At 42.5% G+C, this 25487-nt stretch overlaps 1 protein-coding gene, 1 long non-coding RNA gene and 2 other non-coding genes across 6 annotated transcripts in view; all 4 read left to right on the plus strand.

Moving 5' to 3' along the window:
* The first annotated feature begins 436 nt into the window (after positions 1-436).
* LOC143486084 (cell adhesion molecule CEACAM20-like) lies at positions 437-16674 on the plus strand. 3 transcript variants are annotated; one of them, XM_076985884.1, is made up of 9 exons: positions 437-956; positions 12203-12281; positions 12582-12926; positions 13161-13403; positions 13760-14014; positions 14360-14447; positions 14616-14694; positions 14838-14947; positions 15469-16674. In XM_076985884.1, exons 2-9 carry the CDS (start codon positions 12212-12214, stop codon positions 15530-15532), a joined length of 1254 nt encoding a protein of 417 aa, XP_076841999.1. In that variant the 5' UTR covers positions 437-956; positions 12203-12211; the 3' UTR covers positions 15533-16674. The 3 variants fall into 3 exon arrangements, with proteins under 3 accessions (XP_076841999.1, XP_076841998.1, XP_076841997.1); XM_076985883.1 differs by lacking the exon at positions 437-956 and adding an exon at positions 3102-3421; XM_076985882.1 differs by lacking the exon at positions 437-956 and adding an exon at positions 8967-10249 and having other exon boundaries at positions 10530-12281.
* Positions 16675-23788: 7114 nt separating this feature from the next.
* Positions 23789-25487, plus strand: part of LOC143486087 (uncharacterized) — a 56978-nt gene continuing 55279 nt past the window's right edge. The window contains exon 1 of the long non-coding RNA XR_013123127.1: positions 23789-24310. This is a non-coding gene — a long non-coding RNA (uncharacterized LOC143486087). The remainder of the gene's footprint in view (positions 24311-25487) is intronic.
* On the plus strand, positions 24452-24615 carry LOC143486489 (U1 spliceosomal RNA). Its single transcript, XR_013123475.1, has one exon. It is a non-coding gene; the product is annotated as a U1 spliceosomal RNA (small nuclear RNA).
* Positions 25239-25402, plus strand: LOC143486218 (U1 spliceosomal RNA). The gene has a single exon (XR_013123213.1). It is a non-coding gene; the product is annotated as a U1 spliceosomal RNA (small nuclear RNA).

Below are 25487 nucleotides of genomic sequence, written 5' to 3' on the forward strand. Positions count from 1 at the left end.
TATAGACAGTGGACTGAACCAATCAGGATATAGAACGAAAGTGGCCCCTCCCTTTCTCTGTGTGGTCTGCTTTAACTCCCACTATATAATTCATGTTTTTAACCAGGTCTACTGACGCACCCCTGCGTCAAAGATGGCCGCCGTGCGAGTATATACATTAATGTTATTATTATCTCAGCGATACAACATCGCAGACACACGGTTCATACGTTTTTGAAAACTGGAAACTGTCCCTTTAAATGTTAATTCATGCTTGAGCAGACTGACCACAAGATGGCAATACATGACCGAGTTGAAGCACGCCCGTATATGGCTAATCCTTTTATGACTTGCACGGAGGGGGGTTGATTTCTCCCCCGGTGTGACTGCCTGTGACTGCTGTGACTGGCGGATTCAAGTGTCAGTCATTACATGACCGCTGACATCACTCACATCGCCCTTTACGGATGTAGGAGGGTTTTAGGACGGCATTAGATCGGTTTCACCTCGGACAAACACGGAAATACAGACTTTGACGGCCGCTAGCTAGCGAGCTAAAATGCAATGCATGACTAAATGCATGCAATATCGATCACTATAATAGCGGGCGATCACAGATAGGGTCGCGAATTTCGCGATGGTCCTGTGTAGTTAGTTCGCTAGCTAGCAGCTAGCGTCTACTGATGAACCTGTGTTGATTTCCTGGGGGGTTTATGAAAAATATAAACGATCGATGACTAAATGCATGCAATATCGATCACTATAATAGCGGGCGATCACAGATAGGGTCGCGAATTTCGCGATGGTGTACTGTAGTCCTGTTTGTAGTTCTATGTAGCATCTAGCTAGCTAGCGTCTACTGATGACCCCCATATTGTAGGCCTGAGGAGAGACTCGTGACCGATGACCCGAGGACCTACGACCTCAGGAAACATATCGCCCTTTGCGGAAGTTTTGGCCGCTTTTTGACGCCTGAGGTAAACAAACCGGTTTTGCTCAGTAGTTTACTACTACTAATAGCCCTTACTACTACTACATAGCGGTTATGAACCTATGTTGATTTCCTGAAGGGTTTTATGAAAAGTATAACAGATCGAAGGCTAAATGAATGTTATTTTGCAATATTGCTCACTATAATAGCAGACGATCGCAGATCGGCTCGCGGTGTGTTACTAGCTGTCTAGCTAGCCTCCTGGCTAGCTGGCTGGCTAGCTAGAAACTGCTTCTGTGCAAAATTCGTAATTTATTCTTTATAAAATTATTTTTACTTATTTTTTTATTATTTCGTATTTGTCTTTTGCCTATATGTTTGCTTTGTGAAAGTATAGTATATAATAATCTAGATGAGTGAATATGGTTTTGGCTAAGCTGACTAGCCTGTAGTTTGAGAGTTCTGTAGTTTAGGGTGTACAAATTTCTGTACACTACTTTATACTTGTATACTACTATATATATTACATGTTTCACTATTTTTGTGAAGAAAACCCTTGAACAAACATATTTCAAGCAACAATATTATTGATCTCTTTCAGTAAATGTGTAATTTCATATAAAATGTGAAAGAATTTTTGAAAATATGCCTCATATTTCCAGGTTTAGGACCATATTATTTATTTATGCAATACTCTAAGTCAATGTAACCTCATTAGGAAGAGAGCTGAGATTGTTCTGAACATTTTGATATGAGACATGTGGGTAAAATGCTATAATTAAGTATGTTTAGAGACACATTTATGTAACCATGCTTAAACAGCAAAAATGCCCATAGACGGTTTGTGTTCCTTATACAGGTAACAGGACTATCATCACAAATCATATTATTCTAGATGTTTTCCACAATTAATTCATATTGTGCCACACTCTGATGATTATATTATTATAAATATAAAGTTGATCAGAATGCTGCTACTGTGATGTTTTACTTCTCTGTGTCATATCACGTCTCTGCCTCTAGAGGGCACAGGGATCCTGATTAAAGTCTGGGGAATGGGTCAAAGCTCATAACATTACTTAAAATGACACAACAAAACAAACACAAAACAATTAATGGATAATTACATTTTCATGAATTTGTGAAAGACCATATGTGATGAGGTCAGAGGAGCCTGTCTCATCCCCATTACTGCAAAGACTGTGATTAATTAATGTCATTATACGTTTTATGAATTATGTTTTGCACTGGAGAATGTATACTTACCTGTGTTGGAAACAATAGGGAGTGCAGGCGCCTCTCAGGGCTTCTTTTATGCAGGCCAGAAGAGCCCATGGCCAGTATAGCATAGAGGGGGGGGGGGCAGCTGAAGCATCCTGGGGAAAAGTACACAATGGTAAATAACACATAATGGATATCCATGTAAATACTGTCAGAAGGTACCTGTGTGTGTGTGCGTGTGTGTGTGTGCGTGTGTGTTTTTTTTTTATTATTTTTTTATTTTTTAGTTTTTTTTGTCCTTTCGTCTACACGTGTGTAGTGAATAAATTCACCCTACGGGCTTTAAAAAATACCCTTCGAGTTGGTCTAAATCTCTCTGCGACACGGACTCAGCACTCCGCTTAGGAATTCTTCCAACCCAAGTCTGGTATCTGAGTACAAGGGACCTGCGGGCGATTGATGTACCCCCTCGCCTGATGACACCATACGATGCATCTTCTTAAAAATCACATTGAAAAAGCTGAATTTTTAGAAACCTTTGCATAAGCTGAACAATATGACCTGTGTATGTAGTGCAGTTGGAGGTCTTTGGTAGGTTCTGTCACACAGAGTGAAAGAACCTTACTGACACACTTCATTCTGCTGGCACTTCTGGTATCGGCCATGTATGCTGTAAGAGGAGGCAGCATTTAATCAAGTTTGCATACTTAAAATAATGAGAGAATCTTTCAAATATATCTGTCAACCACATCCAGTTTAATCCAGTTTATCATAAGAGGAATTAATGAGACTTCCCGTCCACATCCATGTGACACATGATGAGAACAGAAGCAGTGCTGAAGTGATGAACCAAATGTGGGTTTGATTTATCACTTCAGATCTGCTCACATCATTTACAAAAACAGTAAGCACGCACACACACACACACACACACACACACACACACACACACACACACACACAGCAGCAGCAGTGCCAGTGCAGTGGTAGTAATGGATAAACAGAAATGTTTCTCCAGGAATGTGCAGGCATGGAAGTTACTGCATGTGTGTGTGTGTTAGCAGACTGCTCCATTATTGTTGGACTGTGTATGTTTGTGTTTATGTGTTTTTGTACATACATACTGTACATGTTGCAAAAGGAGGGAACACTCCAGTAAATGAGGAAGAGAAATGTTAAAACACCAAAAAACACGACATCACTAAGAAACACACTTCAGCAGTTTAAAACCTCAAAGCTGTTTCTTCTGAGTTTATTTCCCACAGTGCAGATGAGACTTGGCACAGTGAGGTAAGAAGAGCTCTTTATTATTAACTTGCATTTGTTAAATTTCACTGTAGTCCATGTTTTTAGTGTGCAGTTTTAATGTCCAAAGATCATTGCCACACTCTTCAGGGACTCTCTTCCACTTGTGTTGGTAAAGAACTTATAGTTGGTTTTGGAATGTAGAGGTATTTATATTGTCTGTGTTCCTGAGGGGGTGTGTGTGTGTGTGTGTGTGTGTGTGTGTGTGTGTGTGTGTGTGTGTGTGTGTGTGAAAGGAATAAGAATGCAATAGAAGAGTGTGTGAGACAGTGATTAAGAGAGATAGTGTACTGTACAGGAAGTTCAGCCAAGTTATATAGAGAGGAGAGTTAAATGAGTAGTCCATTATTTATTACGGCAGTCCAGTGTCAGGAAACAGTTAATCACAGAGATGTGAATTAGTTATGAAATGTTTACATGACAAAAAAACAGGAATGAGAAAACATTCCTGTTTTCTAACGAAACACCATTTATTTGGTGTTTCCTAACGAAACACCAAATAAAACAGAAGTATAAATACTAATAAGGGAGTAATAATAAATCAGTGTGACCACCACTGCCCTCTCAGTACAGATCAGTCAACCTGGTGAGTCTTGACCAATTATGACCTCCCTCTATTAGTCATATACTACACTTTAAAATATCATCCGCACCTCCACCGGATACTAGAGCCCAGTCTAGAAATAGCTGGTTGTTTGGATTTGATTACCCTGTACATTTAAGTTTTGATGACCAATTACTCTGTGCATAAAGTTGTGTGTGTGTGTGTGTGTGTGTGTGTGTCTGCTTGCACATTTGTGAACATGTAGATTTTCAAAAGTTTTACCTTCTTCATGTCTTTTGGGTGGAATGCAGATCACTAAAATTGTACAAGAGGCTTTTATCATCCTGTTCATCACACTGTCCCTGTTACAGCTCTGACTGTGGTCAGCTTGGTTTGTGTGACAAGGTGATCATGTGTAAAGTGGATGAGAATAACGTCTGAGAACAGACCACTGAACAACAAGCTCTCACTACATGCAGTTTAACCACTTCAGTCTTCCTACACTGGTGTGGGTATTTGTAACATAACTGGTGTTAAAAGAGTGTATTTGATTAATTTACATTTACAGCATTCAGCAGACACTCTGATCCAGAGCGACTTACAAAGTGCTTTGTATCTGATCACAGAATTCACCCTAGATAATTAAAGTCAAAGTCAAAGTAGGCTTTATTGTCAATTCCTTCTGGACATACAAAGTAATCGAAACTACGTTTCCCACTTTCCCTCGGTGTTGACACAATTTAACAATTTGACATATTTAGGACATAAAAGACAGTACGCAGGAATACAATGTAATAAATAGATATGTGGTTCGTGTTTCACACTGAGAAAGTGTTAATAAAAAATAAAAAATAAATAGTGTTTGAGCAAATAGATCGCATTAGCAACAAGGTTGATTGAGTCACAGTAGCAGCACCAGAATGTTTGTTTGTGCAAGAGACATTAAAGTGCAAAAGTTTCTTGTGTGCATGTGTGAAGTGGAGGGGGGGGGGGGGGGGGGGGGGGGGTTGTTTCCATAGTAGTCCGGGTGAGGCTGAGTGAAGGGAATTCAACATCCTTACCACCTGGTGAATAAAGCTGTTTTTGAGTCTTGTGGTGTTGAAACAAAGACTTCTGTACCTTCTCCCAGAAGGGAGGATGTTGAACAGACTGTGTGCAGGGTGGCTTTTATCCCTCGCAATCATTATTGCTTTCTGAGTGAGGCGGGTAGTGTATATGTCCTGTATGGATGGTAGTGTATATGTATGGGTAGTGTATATGTATGGGTAATGTATATGTCCTGTATGGATGGTAGTGTATATGTATGGGTAGTGTATATGTATGGGTAATGTATATGTCCTGTATGGATGGTAGTGTATATGTATGGGTAGTGTATATGTATGGGTAGTGTATATGTCCTGTATGGATGGTAGTGTATATGTATGGGTAATGTATATGTCCTGTATGGATGGTAGTGTATATGTATGGGTAATGTATATGTCCTGTATGGATGGTAGTGTATATGTATGGGTAATGTATATGTCCTGTATGGATGGTAGTGTATATGTATGGGTAGTGTATATGTATGGGTAGTGTATATGTCCTGTATGGATGGTAGTGTATATGTATGGGTAATGTATATGTCCTGTATGGATGGTAGTGTATATGTATGGGTAATGTATATGTCCTGTATGGATGGTAGTGTATATGTATGGGTAATGTATATGTCCTGTATGGATGGTAGTGTATATGTATGGGTAGTGTCTATGTATGGGTAGTGTATATGTCCTGTATGGATGGTAGTGTATATGTATGGGTAATGTATATGTCCTGTATGGATGGTAGTGTATATGTATGGGTAGTGTATATGTCCTGTATGGATGGTAGTGTATATGTATGGGTAGTGTATATGTATGGGTAGTGTATATGTATGGGTAATGTATATGTCCTGTATGGATGGTAGTGTATATGTATGGGTAGTGTATATGTCCTGTATGGATGGTAGTGTATATGTATGGGTAATGTATATGTCCTGTATGGATGGTAGTGTATATGTATGGGTAATGTATATGTCCTGTATGGATGGTAGTGTATATGTATGGGTAGTGTATATGTATGGGTAGTGTATATGTCCTGTATGGATGGTAGTGTATATGTATGGGTAATATATATGTCCTGTATGGATGGTAGTGTATATGTATGGGTAATGTATATGTCCTGTATGGATGGTAGTGTATATGTATGGGTAATGTATATGTCCTGTATGGATGGTAGTGTATATGTATGGGTAGTGTATATGTATGGGTAATGTATATGTCTTGTATGGATGGTAGTGTATATGTATGGGTAGTGTATATGTATGGGTAGTGTATATGTCCTGTATGGATGGTAGTGTATATGTATGGGTAGTGTATATGTATGGGTAATGTATATGTCCTGTATGGATGGTAGTGTATATGTATGGGTAGTGTATATGTATGGGTAGTGTATATGTCCTGTATGGATGGTAGTGTATATGTATGGGTAGTGTATATGTCCTGTATGGATGGTAGTGTATATGTATGGGTAATGTATATGTCCTGTATGGATGGTAGTGTATATGTATGGGTAGTGTATATGTATGGGTAGTGTATATGTCCTGTATGGATGGTAGTGTATATGTATGGGTAGTGTATATGTATGGGTAATGTATATGTCCTGTATGGATGGTAGTGTATATGTATGGGTAGTGTATATGTATGGGTAATGTATATGTCCTGTATGGATGGTAGTGTATATGTATGGGTAGTGTATATGTCCTGTATGGATGGTAGTGCATATGTATGGGTAATGTATATGTATGGGTAGTGTATATGTATGGGTAGTGTATATGTATGGGTAATGTATATGTATGGGTAGTGTATATGTATGGGTAATGTATATGTCCTGTATGGATGGTAGTGTATATGTATGGGTAGTGTATATGTCCTGTATGGATGGTAGTGTATATGTATGGGTAGTGTATATGTCCTGTATGGATGGTAGTGTATATGTATGGGTAATGTATATGTCCTGTATGGATGGTAGTGTATATGTATGGGTAGTGTATATGTATGGGTAATGTATATGTCCTGTATGGATGGTAGTGTATATGTATGGGTAGTGTATATGTATGGGTAATGTATATGTCCTGTATGGATGGTAGTGTATATGTATGGGTAGTGTATATGTATGGGTAATGTATATGTCCTGTATGGATGGTAGTGTATATGTATGGGTAGTGTATATGTAGGGGTAGTGTATATGTCCTGTATGGATGGTAGTGTATATGTATGGGTAGTGTATATGTCCTGTATGGATGGTAGTGTATATGTATGGGTAGTGTATATGTATGGGTAGTGTATATGTATGGGTAGTGTATATGTCCTGTATGGATGGTAGTGTATATGTATGGGTAGTGTATATGTCCTGTATGGATGGTAGTGTATATGTATGGGTAGTGTATATGTCCTGTATGGATGGTAGTGTATATGTATGGGTAATGTATATGTCCTGTATGAATGGTAGTGTATATGTATGGGTAGTGTATATGTATGGGTAGTGTATATGTATGGGTAGTGTATATGTCCTGTATGGATGGTAGTGTATATGTATGGGTAGTGTATATGTCCTGTATGGATGGTAGTGTATATGTATGGGTAATGTATATGTCCTGTATGGATGGTAGTGTATATGTATGGGTAGTGTATATGTATGGGTAGTGTATATGTCCTGTATGGATGGTAGTGTATATGTATGGGTAGTGTATATGTCCTGTATGGATGGTAGTGTATATGTATGGGTAGTGTATATGTCCTGTATGGATGGTAGTGTATATGTATGGGTAATGTATATGTCCTGTATGGATGGTAGTGTATATGTATGGGTAGTGTATATGTCCTGTATGGATGGTAGTGTATATGTATGGGTAGTGTATATGTCCTGTATGGATGGTAGTGTATATGTATGGGTAGTGTATATGACCTGTATGGATGGTAGTGGAGCCCCAATGATCTTGCCAGCTGTTTTCACAACATGCTGCAGTGCCTTCCTATTGGTCTCAGTGCAGCTTCCTCCCCACACAGTGATGCAGCTGGAGAGAATGCTTTCAATGGTGCCTCGATAGTAAGTGGTCATGATGGATGGAGGGGCCCTTGCCTGTTTGAGCTTGCGCAGGAAATAGAGGCGCTGCTGTGCTTTCTCCACCAGTGATATTGTGTTGGTGGTCCATGAGAGATCCTCATTTATGTGCACGCCCAGGAATTTGGTGCTGGTTACCTGCTCCACAGATGCACCGTCGATGGTCAGGGGTGTGTTGTGTGTTGCCCTTTCGGAAGTCAACAACAATCTCCTTGGTCTTGTTGATGTTTAGCAGGAGATTGTTGTTCCTGCACCACGTAGTCAGAAGGGTGACGTCCTTCCTGTAATGGGTCTCGTCGCCCTTGGTGATAAGACCCACTAGAGTGGTGTCGTCTGCAAACTTCACTATGTGATTTGTGCTGTATGTTGTTGTGCAGTCATGTGTCAGTAGGGTGAAGAGTAATGGACTGAGCACACAATCTTGGGGGGCTCCTGTGCTCAGTACAGTGCTGCTTGAGGTGTTGTTGCCTACTCGTACTGCTTGTGGTCTCTGGCTGAGGAAGTCTAGCAGCCAGTTGCAGAGAGAGGTGCTAAGCCCGAGCTTGTTAAGTTTGCAGATGAGTTGTTGGGGTATTATGGTATTGAATGCCGAGCTGAAATCTACAGTTGTGATCAAATTTATTCAACCCCCACTGAAATAAAGTGTTTTGGCCAGTTTGACATTGATTTTGATCATTTCAGTCATCTTATTTACAATCATATCAAAGAGGCACTTATAAATTAGACAAACATAACATAATATTTATGATGGAATAACCACAAATGTGTTTACTGTGCTCACATCATTATCAGTTTTATTCAACCCCCTAGTGACATTATTTTTTAGTACTTAGTACAACATCCTTTTCCAGTTATGACAGCGTTGAAGCTTTCCTGTACCATTAGAAGCAAAACAGCCCCAAAGCATAATTGATCCCCCGCCATGCTTCACAGTAGGCAAGGTGTTCTTTTGTTCATAAGCCTGGTTCTTCCTTCTCCAAACATAGCGCTGGTCCATTGTCCCAAACAGTTCTAATTTAGTTTCATCTGACCACAGTACACTGTCCCAAAACCTTTGGGGCTTGTCCACATGACTTTTGGCATACTGCAGTCGACTTTTCTTGTTCTTTGGAGTCAGCAAGGGGGTGCGTCTGGGCGTTCTGGCATGGAGGTCTTCGTTATGCAGTGCGCGCCTTATTGTCTGAGCTGAAACTTCAGTGCCCACATCTGACAGGTCTTTTTTCAGTTCCTTAGCAGTCACGCGGGGATTTTTCTCCACATTACGCTTCAGGTAGCGCACAGCAGTCGCGGTCAGGATCTTCTTTCTGCCACGACCAGGTAACGTTTCCACTGTGCCCTTTAACTTGAACTTGCGAATGATACTTCCGATAGTGTCTCTTGGAATATTTAACAACTTCGCAATCTTTTTATATCCATTGCCATTCTTGTGAAGAGCAATAACCTCTTCTCTTGTCTTCTGGGACCATTCTCTTGCCTTCACCATGCTTGGAAACACACCAGTAGATGTCTAGAAGGAGCTGAGTATCACAGTCCTTTTAAATCTGCCTAATTGGTGCTTATCATGCTTGATTGCTGCTCGTTGACATCCACAGATGTTTTCAATACCTGATGGAAAACACTGGAATGAACCTCTGTTCTTAGGAGTGGTAGTCGTAAAGGGGTTGAATAATTGTGTCAATGAAGAAATCACAAAAAGGCCATTTAATACTTTATGACAAAAAAAATTGATGCTATCTTAGTTGCATTTAGTAGTTAACAAGTCCTTGTAAGATTTCATTATGAACACAATTACAAATGTGCACTGAATTCCATAAAACCCTTCGCAGCATTGGGGGTTGAATAAATTTGATCACAACTGTATGAATAGCATTCGCACATATGAGTCCGTTTTGTCAAGATGGGTGAGGGCTGGGTGAAGGGCAGAGCAGATTGCATCTTCTGTGGATCGCTTTTCACGGTATGCAAACTGACAGGGGTCCAGAGTTGGTGGGAGGGTTGTTTTAATGTGTGTCTTGACTAGCCGTTCGAAGCACTTCATAATGATGGGAGTTAGTGCCACAGGACGGTAGTCATTAAAGCTGGTCGGAGCAGGTTTTTTGGGCACAGGTATGATGGTTGAAGTTTTCAAGCATGTTGGAACGATAGCTTGCTTCAATGAAGTGTTGAAGATGTCTGTAAAGACCTCTAAGTTCTTCAGCGCAGTCTTTGAGCATGCACCCAGGGATGTTGTCTGGGCCTGTTGCCTTGCGAGTGTTGATTGTGGCTAGTGTCCTCTTCACACTTGCAACAGAAAGGCACAGTGTTTGATCATGCGGAGGGGGTGGGATCTTTTGTGGGCATGTGTTGTTTCGAGCCTCAAAGCGTGAAAAGAAGTTATTTCAGTTGTTAAGCAGAGAAGCGTCTCTCACACAGGTCTGTGGTGGGGGCTTATAGTCAGTGATGGTTTTGATACCCTGCCATGGGCTGTGTGCATCTCTGCTGTCCTTGAAGTGGGAGGTTACTTTCTGTGTGTACTCCCGTATTGCTCTCTTGATACCTCGGGACAGGTTGGCGTGTGCTCTCTTCAAATCCGTTTTATTTTTGGATCTGAACGCCTCATCTCTGGCCCTCAGCAGCTTGTGGACATCACCGGTCAACCAAGGTTTCTGGTTGGCCCGGGTAACGATGGTCTTTGTATGGGTTACATCATCGATGCATTTTGTGATGTAGGAGATCACGGTGTCTGTGTACTCCTCAAGATCTGTGTGGTCATTTTCAGTGGCTGCATCTTTAAACATTGCCCAATCTGTTGTGCCAAAACAGTCTTGGAGAGCAAGGGTTGCCCCCTCTGGCCACACCCTTATCTGCTTCTTGACTGGTTTGATTGCCTTCACACTTTGTTTGTATGCCGGCCGTAGTAGAACCGTGATGTGGTCAGAGAATCCAATGTGGGGGAGGGGAGTGGCTTTGTACGCACCTTTGTGAAAGGTGTAGACCAGGTCCAACGTGTTCTCCCCCCTTGTTGGGAAGTTAACGTGCTGATGGAGTTTTGGGAGAACAGTTTTGAGCTCAGTGTGATTAAAATCTCCAGCGAAAATAAGAAAGCAGTCCGGGTGTGCAGTTTGTTGTTCACTGATGGCCTGGTATAACACATTTAGTGCTGTATTTCTATCAGTGTTGTTGTTGGTGGGTGGGATGTAGACTGCAACCAGTAAAATCGCAGTAAATTCTCTGGGCAGACAGAAGGGGCGACATTTTATCACCGTAAATTCCACTAGTGCTGAACAGTGTTTGCCTACTACCACAGTATCGCGGCACCACTCATTATGAATGTAAACACAGATACCGCCGCCGCGAGTCTTCCCTCTGTTTGCGAAGGCTCGATCAGCCCGGTAGCATGCTAACTGCTCCAGTTGTACAGCGGAGTCTGGAGTGTGGTCATTAAACCAGGTTTCTGTGAAAATCAGCATACAACAGTTACTCACTGTGCGATTCGTTGATCTCAGCAGTCGTACATGATCCATTTTATAGTCCAGTGAACGTACGTTTGCCAGGAGGATTGATGGTATCGCTGGGTGAAGTGGGTTAGCCGTTAGCCTAGCCCGAATACCTCCACGCTTGCCCCGCTTATTTTCCCTCGCGCACCGTTTCCTGTGTTTCCTTACTCGGAGAGGGAAGGTACGAGAGTCCGGTGTTGCCTTGGACCAGCTGAGACCGAGTTCCTCTAGAGTTTCTGTTGCCATATAGTCCAAGACATGGCAAATCTTGTTCCTGATGTTTAGTAGAGTCTGTCGGCTGTACTTGTATTCCGTTGTAGGCTGACGAAGCGAACACGTAACATTAGAATTTACGGACGAACACGTATTAGACAAACATAACACTGTTACAGTTAGGAGAGCGAGAGGTCGCTGCGTCTACACGCGCCGCCATCTTTATTATTTTTAATAGTACAGCCAGAATTCAACATACCCTTGAGTCAGACTACTACTAAACTATCAATGTCATTACCTAGTGTTTTGCAAGTCTGGCAGATATTTAAACAGTGTAACCAGAACCCGAGCTGTGCTGAACTCTGCTGTGCTGTGTGCTGTTGTGTGACTCTGCAGGGGTGTTTAATGATGACACTCAGAACACCTCTACTACCTCTCACTCTGATCACTCTGATCATTCTCTTCAGCACTCTGGGTAAGTCTGTAGTCTTCAACAAACCCTTTTTACTTTGTAAAATTTGCAAAACATAATTAAATCCTGCATTGATATTAGGAAATTCTCATATCTAGTGTATAATTTCTCATAAATGAAATACGGCATTCGCACTTAATGAGGTTAATTTCTGTTGGTCCCCCCCCCCCCCCCATCCCCCTCACCACCACTACTGTGAGAGATTTGTGTTTTGTGGTTGATCACATTTAGCTCAGTGTTCTCACTGCAGGAACAGAGAAGCAGTAAACTAATCTGAGATCTATTTGTCATTTTATTTTACAGGAGAATCTGGCAACAAATGGAGTATGAAATACAGCCAATACATGATATGTGTTTTAAAGGGGACTACTGTGTTTATGAATGGGACTTATACACACCCACACAGTGTTACAGTGACTGAGGCTTTCTGGTATATAGACCCAGTTAAGGATGGGGATTTCACTTCTCTGCTTAATCTTCCTGAGTACTCAAACAGGGTTCAGTTCTACAATGATACACAGCAGCACTTCTCCCTCAGACTGACTAATGTAACAAAGGAGGATGAACACCAGTACTGCTTCAGAGTTGAAACACACACAGCCAGTGAGAGATGGGCGGGTATTCCTGGAATAAACCTGAAAGTTACAGGTAAGTTTTATCATCACATCATCCTGCTAAAAGATATCCTGCCATCATATCACTTTAACCATCGTGGTCTCACAGTGATTTATCTCACTGTAAAGCTCTGAACATGTGACATATTCATGAAGCTCCATCTGAGTATTTATTGCTACACCAGGGGGTTCAGCTCCAGTCCTGGGGGAGAGCTGCACTGCCAGTATCATCTCTGCTCTCACACTGCTGATAATCTCTTTGTCTTAGACCTGCATGTGGACACCAGTCAAGCAGTAATAGAGGGAAACACCACCGATCTGACATGTACAACCACCTGCAGTCTGACTGACAGACCAACATTCATCTGGTACAAAAATGGACGTTCTTTATCCTCCAGTACAAACCCACTTCACCTGCAGTCAGTCAGCAGTGAGGATGCAGGCAGTTATAGGTGTGCTGTAAGAGGATATGAACATCTCCCATCTCCTTATCAAACTCTCACTGTCACATGTGAGTCACATTATTTATTTATCATAATATTGTTGCTTAAATAATCCACAGTACGCTTTATTCTAATTGATTTTTAAGATGTAAGAAGAAATGTCTTCTTATATACATGTGAACGAATGTGAACTGCATGGTTTCATGTTTAGATCCACAGGGTCCATTAGTTCCTCTATTAAAATAGTGGAAGGCTGTTCAGTGAGCAACTCTACATCTGTATTTCTTAATGTTGTGTGTAATGATCATTTTGTGTGATAATGATCACTTTCATTTTTTAATGATCATCTTCTGTAACCTAATCACACACAGTAATCTCAGACAATTTAAAGCATTTCCCCAAAAGAAATACATTTCTGTTTTAGATCCTCCAAAGAATGTGTCGGTGTCCATCAGTCCCTCTGGTGAAATAGTGGAGGCCAGTTTAGTGACTCTGACATGCAACAGTGATGCCAACCCACCTGTGCAGAACTACACCTGGTTTAAAGAAGGAGATACCTCACCTGTAGGATCTGGACAGAGTTACAGCATCACTAACATCATTGCTGAACACACTGGTCTGTACTACTGTGTAGCTCAGAATGAACATGGAGCTCTCAATGGAACTGTGACCATCACTGGTAAGAGTAGGTGGTACATAATTAGAGAACATAACAGTGCCTACATTACACTGTTCTACATTACACTGTTCAACAGAGTGGATTCTATTATTGTGTAGTTCAGAATCTACATGGAGTTCAGAACGCATCTACTGTATCTGTTATAATAAAAGGTAACCAAAAAAAGTCAGGAAACATGCCAATGAAGCTGTTAATGAGCTGTTAATAATAATCTGTTAACTGTGTGTAGGACAGTTCTCATTATGCAACTGATCTCATGCTGTCTTATCCCACTTATACATAATTAGCCATGCTGTTGTAAAGCACGGATTCAGGATTCTTTTGATTTGGTCTCATTTGTTCCAGTTGTTTCAGGGTTTCCATCTGCAGCTCTGGGTGCAGCTGCTGGAGCTGGATGTGTAGTACTCATTGTTTTCAGTATTTTCCTTATGAGGTACTTGGAGCCTTTTGTATTGCCTTGGTAATACGTGTGATACAGACTGTGGGAACTGTAATATTGATTAGCTCTCTGCCCTAAACACAAGCACTATTGATATGCATGCAGCACCTTTTCTAATTTATCATCAAGAAGGTTCAGGTGATAATGTTTGCCTTCCTCCAGATACAAGAGAAGAGTTACTAGCATTGAAGACTCCCTACAAAGCCAGACACATGGAGCATTAACCGATGAACCAAAAACAGTACACTCTGCTTTAACAATGCTATACCTCGTCACATCCTCTAGATGGCAACATTATGTCTTGTCTTATTTCAGATCTTTATTGTACTTACTCTAATGTACTAAATCGAATCTTTTTCTTTGTCTTCTCTTCTTGTCTTTAAGGATGATATTCATGCAAATCTTGGGGCAGCAGCTGTAGCCAGTACTGTCACACTGCACACAGATACTGAATACATCAGCATCAGGTTTCAACATTCGCCTGCTGCTAACACGTAAGACACACACATACACACACGCAATGACAGTCCACTGCCCTCATAATTGTTCGCTCCCTGCCAAATGGTTTGTTGCAACTGTGATTTGTTGCAACATTGTAACATTGTGGTGTTATTTTAGAGATGTGATGACTCCAATATGCAAACCAATTTCTGCTGTTTTGGTATCTTTGGAGAAATTTGCTTCTCACTACTCACGAGGCCATGGTCATACTGCCTTCGTTCAGGCAGATTTATCATAGCTCTATGAGTGCATTGCTCTAATAGAAACCACTTTCTATTTGGACTACTGGACTCCTTTCTAATTTCTGGGATTTCTCTTGACCAAATCCTTATGAATGTCTTGACCAATCCATGCTTGCAGAAGTAGAGAAACCATTACCTGGATACCAAAACAGCCTCGTGTTAAATAATCCCTAAAATGAATCAAATAAACTATATATATGTTATGTTCTTTTTTATTTTTTGTTATTGGGTCTCAATTTAATTCAGAGAAATCTTTGGTTTATTTTTTACAGAACAAATTGTGCAACAGTGGAGAATTCATCAGTCATCTACAGCCTTGTCAAAATAAAAGATTGAACTCACACCCGTCACTTTGACTAGAATCACTTTATTGTACAACAAAACTGGAGACTATGAGTTCACGAGATTAAATAAAGATGATTTGTGACAATAATTAAGTAAGCAAAAACTGAATGGAAAATGAAAACAACTAAACATCTAACATCTAAACATCTAAACAACTAAATATCGGCACTTGTAAAGCTGCTTTGTGACAACAACTGTTGTAAAAAGCGCTATATAAATAAAATTTGATTGATTTATTGATTGAAATATCTGCATAAACCCTTTCTGTTGTGATGGAAATGTATCTGTTGAGAAGCAAACAGCGCCCTTTGGTATCATTTTCTGTAGTCCGGTGGGGTGGGGTTGGGGGTAATCCAGCCATTGATCTATATTACTGGATTGGACGTCGCCTGTTGCCGCTATAGCTAGCGAAGCCCCGCCCTCGGAGCATTGAGTCATGTCAGCAAAGCAGTGTAGTTCCTATGTGGGATGTGCATCCATCTGTCACAAAAACAGTCCTAGCGCCCTTATTTCTCATCCGATTTTTATAATATATGGCTTAAATTAAAGGTGAGAATATTGCAGATGCTGTGATATGTAAAACTTCATATTATCCCAAGAGATACATTTATAAGCAGTCTGGGAATTTTTCAATTTAGGTAAAATTTTAACAAAACCCTGCATAAAGCCCTTTTCTTTCACCTGGCTAAAACTAAATAACACATGTATGTCATGTTTTTGATATTCAATCATAATTATGGTAAAAAGTTGTAAATAAATAACTTTGATAAGTTTTAATTATGATCACAATTCTGATATTGAAAGTCAAATTTATGAGTTTATCTCTTTATTTGCCAACTCTCCCCGTTACAGCTGTAGTTTTCATAAATTCTTTAAGTGCAATACCTCTTATATATGTTCAAGTATAATATGAGATGGTATCAGTGTGGAGGAGCATCTTTGAGCACTACATGGCTAAATGTGGGTGAAATTAATTATGAAATTATGATAGAGTGTGACGTTGGGACAGATGCAGCAGGAGGCAGAGGCCGAGGGTGATCGGTTTTATTATCCATGTTTAAACTGAAAAACTCAGGCCACACGGCAGAATAAACATGAACAAAAAAGAGCAACGAAAGCTGTAGAATGAACGATAACGAGAGCAAATGCAAAGACACGAAGCAGGTCTGTTTCTCCCACGGAGCGAGGCTGGGTAGCACAGTGAATGCGCAGCACTGAACGGCGCGACCTGTGGGAATAAATACACCCCAGCTGATTAGTGACACCTGTCAGTATTCTGGTGATCAGGAAGGTGGGAGTGACTGAGAGTGAGAGGGTGTGCTTCGTGTGGTTGTGGGCGTGCGTGTGCCGAGGGAGTGTGTGTAGGCGCCCTCTGCCGTCTTCCCGGCCGACCTACCATGACATAGAGAAAATAATGAATTTGAATCTGAAATTTATGACAAAATTTGTCAGATTTTTTTTACCTTCAAGTAGCAGAAAAGAGCTTACACAATTCAGTTTCCCACAAATACATAGATAAATTGACATGACACAAAATGTACAATTTTCAAAATCATTTATTGCAGCCACTTCTCATTGGCTACAGAATTTCATCAACTTTAATAAAATATTTATTATTATTAATATGGTCTGGAAGGTTGAAAATCTGTGGCACTGCTCCTTCTCTAACATGTGCCCTCTTCAGTGTACGGTTGATATCAGTGGGCAGTGAGCACTGCATATCCCTGCTTTAGATGACCGTCCTCTCAGACGTCCACACATTCTGACCCACAATTTGTACAGCTCATATTTTCTTTGTTTGTTGGGAAATTTGTGTAGAAAAATGGCATTTATAAAAAAAAAAAAAACCTGTATTAACCTGGGGTGAGTTTCCAAAAACGTTCTTAGCGCTAAGTACTTCGTAACCTCGTTCTTACGTACGAGGTTAAGAAGTACTTAGCGCTAAGAACGTTTTGGGAAACTCACCCCTGTTGATTTAAAAAATAATTATGACAAATTTAATTGACTTAAATTTTCATTTGGTTTCATTATTTATTCAGTTTGTGTGAGAGAGTATCTATGGGACATAATGCCAACTGGACTGAACATCGGTCCCAGTAAAACAGATTTAGAGATAATTTTAATGAACATCATATTTACAACATTATCCTAACATGATAACAATATTAATAACAATACATTGTAATTTGTTGGAACAGAAAACTTGTTTTTAAGAGGGTTTACTCGACATAGCTTTATCAAAATCAAGCTAGCATGGACAGTCAACATCCCTTGTCTCCGCTATTTTTTTTTAAATAAAAATTGTTTTACTGACCTGTGAAATGTGATACCCTTTGATCTTGTGTTGTCGTAGTTTTGACAATTTATGTCCCTCTTTGGTTTTTCTTACGTGACTGTCTGCTAGATCTCATTTTTATGTCCATCCATGGATGCTCCTCAATGCACGACTCAATGCATAGTAATGGCACCTGAGCGGCGCATGCTAAGTCACGTGATGTCCAATCCAGTAATATAGATCAATGAATCCAGCACTTCTGATTTTAGTTTCTCACACTGTGCCAGCACTGAAAACATTTCCTTAAAATGTTTCATTTAATTAAACTTTGACACTTCACTTTTTACATTATGCATTTCTTTGACATTATTTTTTTTAGCCGTTATGTACCTGTCTAATGAAATATAATAAAAGCCTGCAAAATAATAATTTGACTCAATCCATAATATCCTTAGGGTGCTGTGAATTAAGCAAAATAAAAACTCCTTCTGCTGATGTGAAAATAGAACTGATATGAATTTCCTTTTGATTTAGTGCCAAGCAGTGGCTGGTTTCTAGGCAACCAGTTTATACATTATATATTTAGACCTCCGCTGTGGCCTACCAAGGAAAGAGACATACCTGAATGCTCTTGGTTGAAGTACGTAGTGCTACTAACTGGTGGGGGTTAAGGTTGATTTTTTTTATTGCATGGCCTTTTGCTCTGAAAACCCAAACGGAAATGTCATTGATGCTCAGTGGCCATCTTATTACATATTTACTGTTGAAGAGCAAAGTGTGCTACTGATCACAATCTCATTTATCCACTAGAACATGTTTGAACTTTCTTGTAGTTATTCGTTATCCTTTGGAAAAAGATTTTTTGATGTTTCTTTTGTTTAATGTTCAGGGATCATTTCTCTTAAATGTTGGATATTGAACACACATTCTGCTTTGGCATCATGGTTCATTACTGAGGTATGTTTCTGCTGCTGTAGTATTACCACATTTCTGTTGTTTACATGTACAGAGTGCTACAGAAATCGCATTTTGTTCAGTTATGAAATGTTTATTTACTCATGATTTATTTGCTACATTTTTTATCCTACTGCACTGGTTTACATTCCTGTACTTATCAGAACCAGGAAGAACAGGGAGTATGTCTTGAACACTGCAAACGTGACAAACCTGCACTATGTAAGATATAAGCCACAGTGTTTGATGCAGAGCACAACAGCTTTTAAGTCAGCTCTTCTTAATATTATCACTAACAAACAAATCACACTTAATTAATGATTTTATTATAAACCATGAGCTTGACTTAATTTTTTTTACTGAAACATGGTTAAATTAATGCACTGCCACAACTGTATTGTGGCACAGTTGTAATTGAATCAGCACCACCAAACTTTAAATTCATAAATGTCTCTTGAGCCATGAGTAAAGGTGGAGGTATAGCTGCTCTATTTAATTGTTTTTACCAATGCATTTTACATCCTTTGAGTATATCTGTGTAGTTCTGACTGGCATTCCAAAAATATTATTAGTAACAGTCTATAGGCCCCCTGTCACGTTGAGGACCCCGGCCCCTCCCTTTTGGGCGTGTGTCAACGTTGTCCACGTGCTTTGTCTGCGTCAGTGGTATTCCGTGGTGAGGGCTATGTCGTGTGAATAATGTCTCTCACCTGTGAATTGTCTCGTAATCACGTAGGGCTAATGTGGTTTGTCTATTTAATGTGCGCTCACGCAGTGTCCTGTGCTCGTCGTTGTCTAAGTCTGCACGTTGTGTGCCTGTTTATGTTTCCTGTGCGCTTCATAGCGCTATATTACATGTCAAAATAAAAGTGACGTCAGTTGCAAGAGGGATTCCGTGTCTCTTTCCTCGCCACGACCCGCACGTCACAGAACGACGAGCCTACTGAGACACCAACATCATGCCAGGCTACAAGCCAAAGCCCAAGAAGGGCAAGAAGACCAGCAAGCGGCACCACCACGCGTCTTCCTCCCCCCCGTGCCGCAACTCCACGCCGACTCCGGAGCAGCTGAAGCGGGATCCCTAGTGCTCCTATCTGCTGTGTGCGGCTCGGGAGACCGCTATACCGGAGTTGGCTGAGGAGTACCGCAAGACAGCGGTGCGGGTGTGGCGGGAGAGACATCCCTCGCCTTCCCGGGAGCTCTCGCCTGTACGGGTCGGCGTCCCCGAGCTATATGGGGTAGAGGGCGAGCTGGAGAAGGACTCCTTCCTGCACCGCGAGCCCACGCCCACGCTGGAACAGCTAGAGCAGGACCCAGTGTGCGCTGCTCAGCTGGCCGCGGCTCGTGAGTGCCTGGACCCCGAGAGGGCGTACTTGTTCCTTCCCGCGCCCTCTCGCCTCTGAGGGTGGGCTTGTGCGTCATCGGAGCCACCCAGTCCACCCCAGAGAGCGAGTTCGGGGCTGAGGACTCCGAGGAGGAGGAGCAGGAGGACGAAGAGGAAGGCTACCCTCCATCGTTATGCGACGCCTCCACCGTCTACTACGGCGAGGAGGGGGAGGAAGCCTACCCCCCCGTCGGTGAGCGAGGCTTTCCCCGTCGACCACAGTGAAGAGGAGGAGGAGGAGTCGGATGATGAAGACTACCTCCCTCCGCCCGTAGGTTCCACTCCTACCATAGAGGAGGGAGGGGAGGAGGAGGAAGAGGACTACCCCCCGTTGGAGTGCTCCACACCCACCGCCAACTACGGTGAGGTGGAGGAGGACTCCTATACGGAGGAACAGGAGGACAGTCCGCCTTCCTCGGAGAGATCAGCTGGGACCGTCAAGGGGAGTGCGGAGAGCCGTCCACCCTCCGATCGCTCCGGCGAGAGCGCAATAGACTACTCCCGGGGTGGCAGCCCGGAGCAGTCTATGGAGTGGAGCCGGAGGACAGAGGAAGACATGGACACTGACGGGGAAACCCCAAACGGCCCGCACGGTGCGTCTGCCAGCCGTGCTGCACCAAGCGCGTACGCCAGCCGCGCTGCACCAAGCGCGTACGCCAGCCGCACTGCACCGGGCACATCCGTCAAGCGCACTGCACCGGGCAGGTCTGCCAGCCGCGCTGCACCGGGCACGTCCGCCAGCCACGCCGCTCCCAGCGGAGGCTTCGCAGCAAAGGCTGGAGGAGGACCGACCCCCGCAGCGCCTGCAGTTCCCGATCTCTCTCCTCTCATCGCTCTACTCCTGGCGCGTAGCCTGGCGCCTGTTTCATGTTTGTCCGTCCCAGTGTTTGTGAGTCTTCCCGTATGTGTGCCGAATCCCCTATTCCCGTTTGTTCCTCTGTGTGTGAATGTACCGGTGTGTATATTTACAGGTTTGAAAACACGTTCTCGCCCCTACTGTGCAATTTGGTTAGGAATAACTATCCTAACCAAATTAGGAACTATCAAGGTGAAAGTCATCATAGTTTGCTTACCCATTTTGACCCAGTTCCCAACCCAACCTTAAGAATAGATTAACGGCGATCATTTTTATATCTCCCGATAAGAGTATCAAATTAACGAACGCCGTTAACGCCGATAACGGCCCACCACTAATAAATATTTAACTTAATTAAGTTTAACGTGCTGGGAATCATACCTATGTAATGTAACTAAAAACATAACATTAAAGAATACTATGCACTTAAAATGTATCATTTGGATTATTTTATTTTAAACAAATATGTCCAAACTGCATAACAGTCCTACAATGTTGTGGCCTGGTGTGGGAGCAAGAAGCTGCAGACAAGTCCATTCTCAAACAGAACAGAGGTTTTATTCTTCACTTTCAATAAAACCAGCACTCACAGGCACAATCCGTACAACTCGAGGCCTAAATTAGGTTGGCCTTGCACATGAAACACATGGGGAGGTCATGAAGATGACAACGTTACACATACATGGAGGGGGAACTACCATAATGCGCATGTACATAAAAAGATGGACCGGGGTGACTTAACTAATAACACACAATTAATAATCATTAATAACACTATACAGACATAAACACCACATAATACGCATAACAGGGCCGGAGCCGCAAGAGCTCATGGGTAATGACGTCACCCTCTGGCACCCCCCATTGGCCCGACGCTACACAGCCCCCCCAAGAGGTCAGCCGTCCCGGCTGTCAGGTCCTGCGCTCCCCGATCTCGCCACCAGAGGTCTGACTCCCCGGAGTTTTAGTGTGGCCCAGCTGTCTGTCATTACAGCTGATTGAGAAGCATATTAAACACTGCCCAGCCCTCTTGCTCGTTGCCAAGTATTGCCATTCTTTCGTAGTTTGCATACCGAGCGTTTACCTCATTAGTCTCTCTGTGTATAATTATCTGCCTGGTTCTCTCGATGTTGCCTTTGCCTTGCCCTCGACATCACCTCTGTTATCTGGATTATTCGATCCCTGCTTGTACGACTACGTTTTCTGGATTGTCCTTTATTAAACCCTTTGACCTGCACATGGATCCCAACCTGCCTCATGATTCTGATACGTTACACCGGCGACCACACACAGGACAGTCCAGTAGCGTAAAAGGGCAGAAACATGGTATCAAACACACAATGAGCATCAAACACATCATAGGGGCAACCAAACTGCACAAGATGAACGTCGTTCCAGGCACAGTCAACACAGAATTACAGCCGGATGAGGCAGATCCTACTCAATGTGATATAATACTGTGTCCATTTTACACCGCCCCGGTAACAACTTACGTTAGTTGTTACGTAACAACTAAACTAAAATCTAGAAATGACATGGACGTCATGGCGTTAACGTTATGATGTCAGACGCACAAAAGAAACTTAATTGACATGCTTTTACTGAAATGACAATCGCAGATTGTGGTAACATGGTGTCATTTTTAAGTTGATATAATCCACAAAATTAGATTACCATCTAATTACCATACCATACATTATTACCATACATTCAGGAAACTGAATAAAATTGACTCAAAAAATTACATTACTTGAACTCCTGCTCAAATACACTTTTACAGTGTGGTTTAGATCGAGGCAATGAGAACAGGTCTTCCTGTTCTAATGTGGTTTGCACCATTGCCTCAGCCCACACGCAATCCCACACAATAGTAGTGACAACCAAGCAATCATGTTTTCCAACATCAAATTTATCCTCAAAACCTCTATCACGGCCCTCACATGCAGCGTGCAGTGCAGCGACCCCTGCGGTCTCAACGTTAAATCACCTGGCAACAAACTACACACTTCACACATGGAGTGTTCCCAACACTCTCCTCCTGCACTCTGCAGCTCATAAGCATACAGTGGAACTCCTGCTGATAACTGAACCCCAACACAGCTGACTCCCACTGCACAAACAACCCCTCAGGCCTCCTACTGATATTACATCCCAATTTACACATTAAATCACAACCCATAACATTTAATGGACATGGAGTTGAAATTAAAAATTCCTGTTGAAATGTGGTATTATTTAATTTACATCGGAGAGGCTCTCTTTTTTTTTTTATGAGTGGCACCACTATAAACCAAAAACTTCACTTTGGTGCCGTTTACTGTTAATGTTATTTTTACTAATCTTCTGCAAGCATTGATAATTTAAATGATAATTTAAACCAGTTACTTTCCTTTTGTTGTCTTCCAGTGGTCCTGTACCATCCAGCCTCTCCACTGCCCGTCAATCTCTGGAATTTCTGTTTTCCTGTTCAGCATTTTCTTCATTTTCAGGACAATCTCTTGCAAAGTGTCCTAGTTTTCCACAGTTGTAACATTCACCACCTCTACATCTGGGGTAACTCTCTCATTCCCATCCATCTTGTCCTCTTCCTCTGCCTCTGACGTGGCCCCTCACGCTTTCTCTGAGTTCTTTGCAACATGGTCTCAGCTTGCTTGTGGATTTTCTTGTTCACTCTCCGTGCCAGCTGTGCCTCGTAATGATCTTCTATGGTTTTCAGGGTGGTGATGTTGTTGTACCCAATGCACTGGGCTCTGATGAGGTCACTGATGTATTTTCTAATGCTTACCAGGAAGCTGTTTCTCAGGTGGGCTTCCCATGGGCTGCCCTCCGCCGGCCTCCGCTCGTTGTGCTGGTGCTACAAGACCGCTGTGGTCGGTGTGAACTCTGGTCTCACGAGGAAGTCGCTGACAGGTTCTCCGTCTTCTTGTTTACATGCAGCTATTTTGGACGTGTTGATAGTGGCTGGGTGTGCAGCTTCCAGCCTTGTGACCAGGCGTCCTACAATCTCTCTGTAGGGCCTGTTTGGATCCTCCTGTCCAGCTGCTGGCGGTTCCCAGTCAGTGTTGTGGAGATGGACGTCTCCCGGTGTCCGGTCTCGGTCTATCTTGTTTGACTGGATGACAAGACTGAATAAAAGCTGTTAGTTCTTCGCCAAAGCGCTTACCTCCCATCTCTGTCGGTTTACCCAGGCCCTCCACCGCCTTCATGATGTCCTCTCCTGTCCAGTGACGGTGGACCATGATGACTCCTTCAGGGCCTGCGACCTCGACCATTGGGAAGGTCGCTGCGCACCCTGGGATGGTCAGTTCAAGCATCACCTGACCTTTTCTTTCTGTGGCAGGCTTCTCTCTCGGCTCACGGCTTCTTGTGTGTGCTGCCACGGCAGTGGCGGATCTAGGATTTTTCTGAGTAAGGGTTCTTGTACAGCTGCATTTCCAAGTCATACTTACCTGGCAGGGGTGAGACCATGATCAGGAAGGTGGTTCGCCCAAGGTGAGGCTCAGCAATTGCACTCAGGCTGTGCTGACCCTTGCGAATTCCCCAAATGCGGGAATCTCGACTGCATAATTTCTGGTAGTGGGGGACTGCGTTTGCGCTCTCCCCTGATACATTTTGTGGAAAAAAAGAAGAAATAAAACAAGCAATTACAATTTGCTTCACAGTAGCTTGTCAGTGCTTGAGCTCCACCTGTTGGTATGGCATTATAGACAGTGGGGGTAGACAGGTTTAGTTGTATTTTGCCTGAAATGCAGTATATTTATGTACACACTTAAACGTTTCATTCTTTCCTATTTCCTACATTGATCAATGCATTTAAAAGACTGGGGCTTTCCATGATGTTCTATGTGAACAAGATCTAATCCATCACAGAATCAGTCATGGCTTTATTCATTCTATTCGATCTCTAAACCTAGCTAGGAGCATAAAAAGCCTTAAAACTGTTGACAAACGGCAGAAGGAGTCTTGCCAGCGACGGCAAAATCAATACGCACTGGGTGCTTCTAGAGCGGGCTACACGTAAGGACTCTTGTCCTTTGCTGAGTTTGACGTGCAAGACCAAAATGTTTTCCAATCATTTTCCCTTTCCTGTAATCAAGTGCCCGCCCATTGCCCTGCAACCCCGCCCCCTGTCTGTCAGGCTCTGACCCGCCCTCCCCTCTGCCCATGTTTTCCTTTTCCTGTGTTCTGACAAGGGGAAAGGGTTCTTGTACAGCTGCATTTCCAAGTCATACTTACCTGGCAGGGGTGAGACCATGATCAGGAAGGTGGTTCGCCCAAGGTGAGGCTCAGCCATTGCACTCAGGCTGTGCTGACCCTTGCGAATTCCCCAAATGCGGGAATCTCGACTGCATAATTTCTGGTAGTGGGGGACTGCGTTCGCGCTCTCCCCCGATACATTTTGTGGAAAAAAAGAAGAAATAAAACAAGCAATTACAATTTGCTTCACAGTAGCTTGTCAGTGCTTGAGCTCCACCTG

Source organism: Brachyhypopomus gauderio, unplaced genomic scaffold (genome assembly GCF_052324685.1).
Source record: "Brachyhypopomus gauderio isolate BG-103 unplaced genomic scaffold, BGAUD_0.2 sc44, whole genome shotgun sequence".
In the NCBI taxonomy this organism is placed as follows: Eukaryota; Metazoa; Chordata; class Actinopteri; order Gymnotiformes; family Hypopomidae; genus Brachyhypopomus; species Brachyhypopomus gauderio.

Excerpts from the sequence above, each read along its gene's own strand:
- LOC143486084 (XM_076985882.1), top strand. The coding sequence starts at position 12,095 with ATGTCATTACCTAGTGTTTTGCAAGTCTGGCAGATATTTAAACAGTGT. Across the intron at positions 13,404-13,759 it reads TCAAACTCTCACTGTCACAT|ATCCTCCAAAGAATGTGTCG; the intron begins GTGAGTCACATT and ends TTTCTGTTTTAG. Across the intron at positions 14,015-14,359 it reads TGGAACTGTGACCATCACTG|TTGTTTCAGGGTTTCCATCT; the intron begins GTAAGAGTAGGT and ends CATTTGTTCCAG.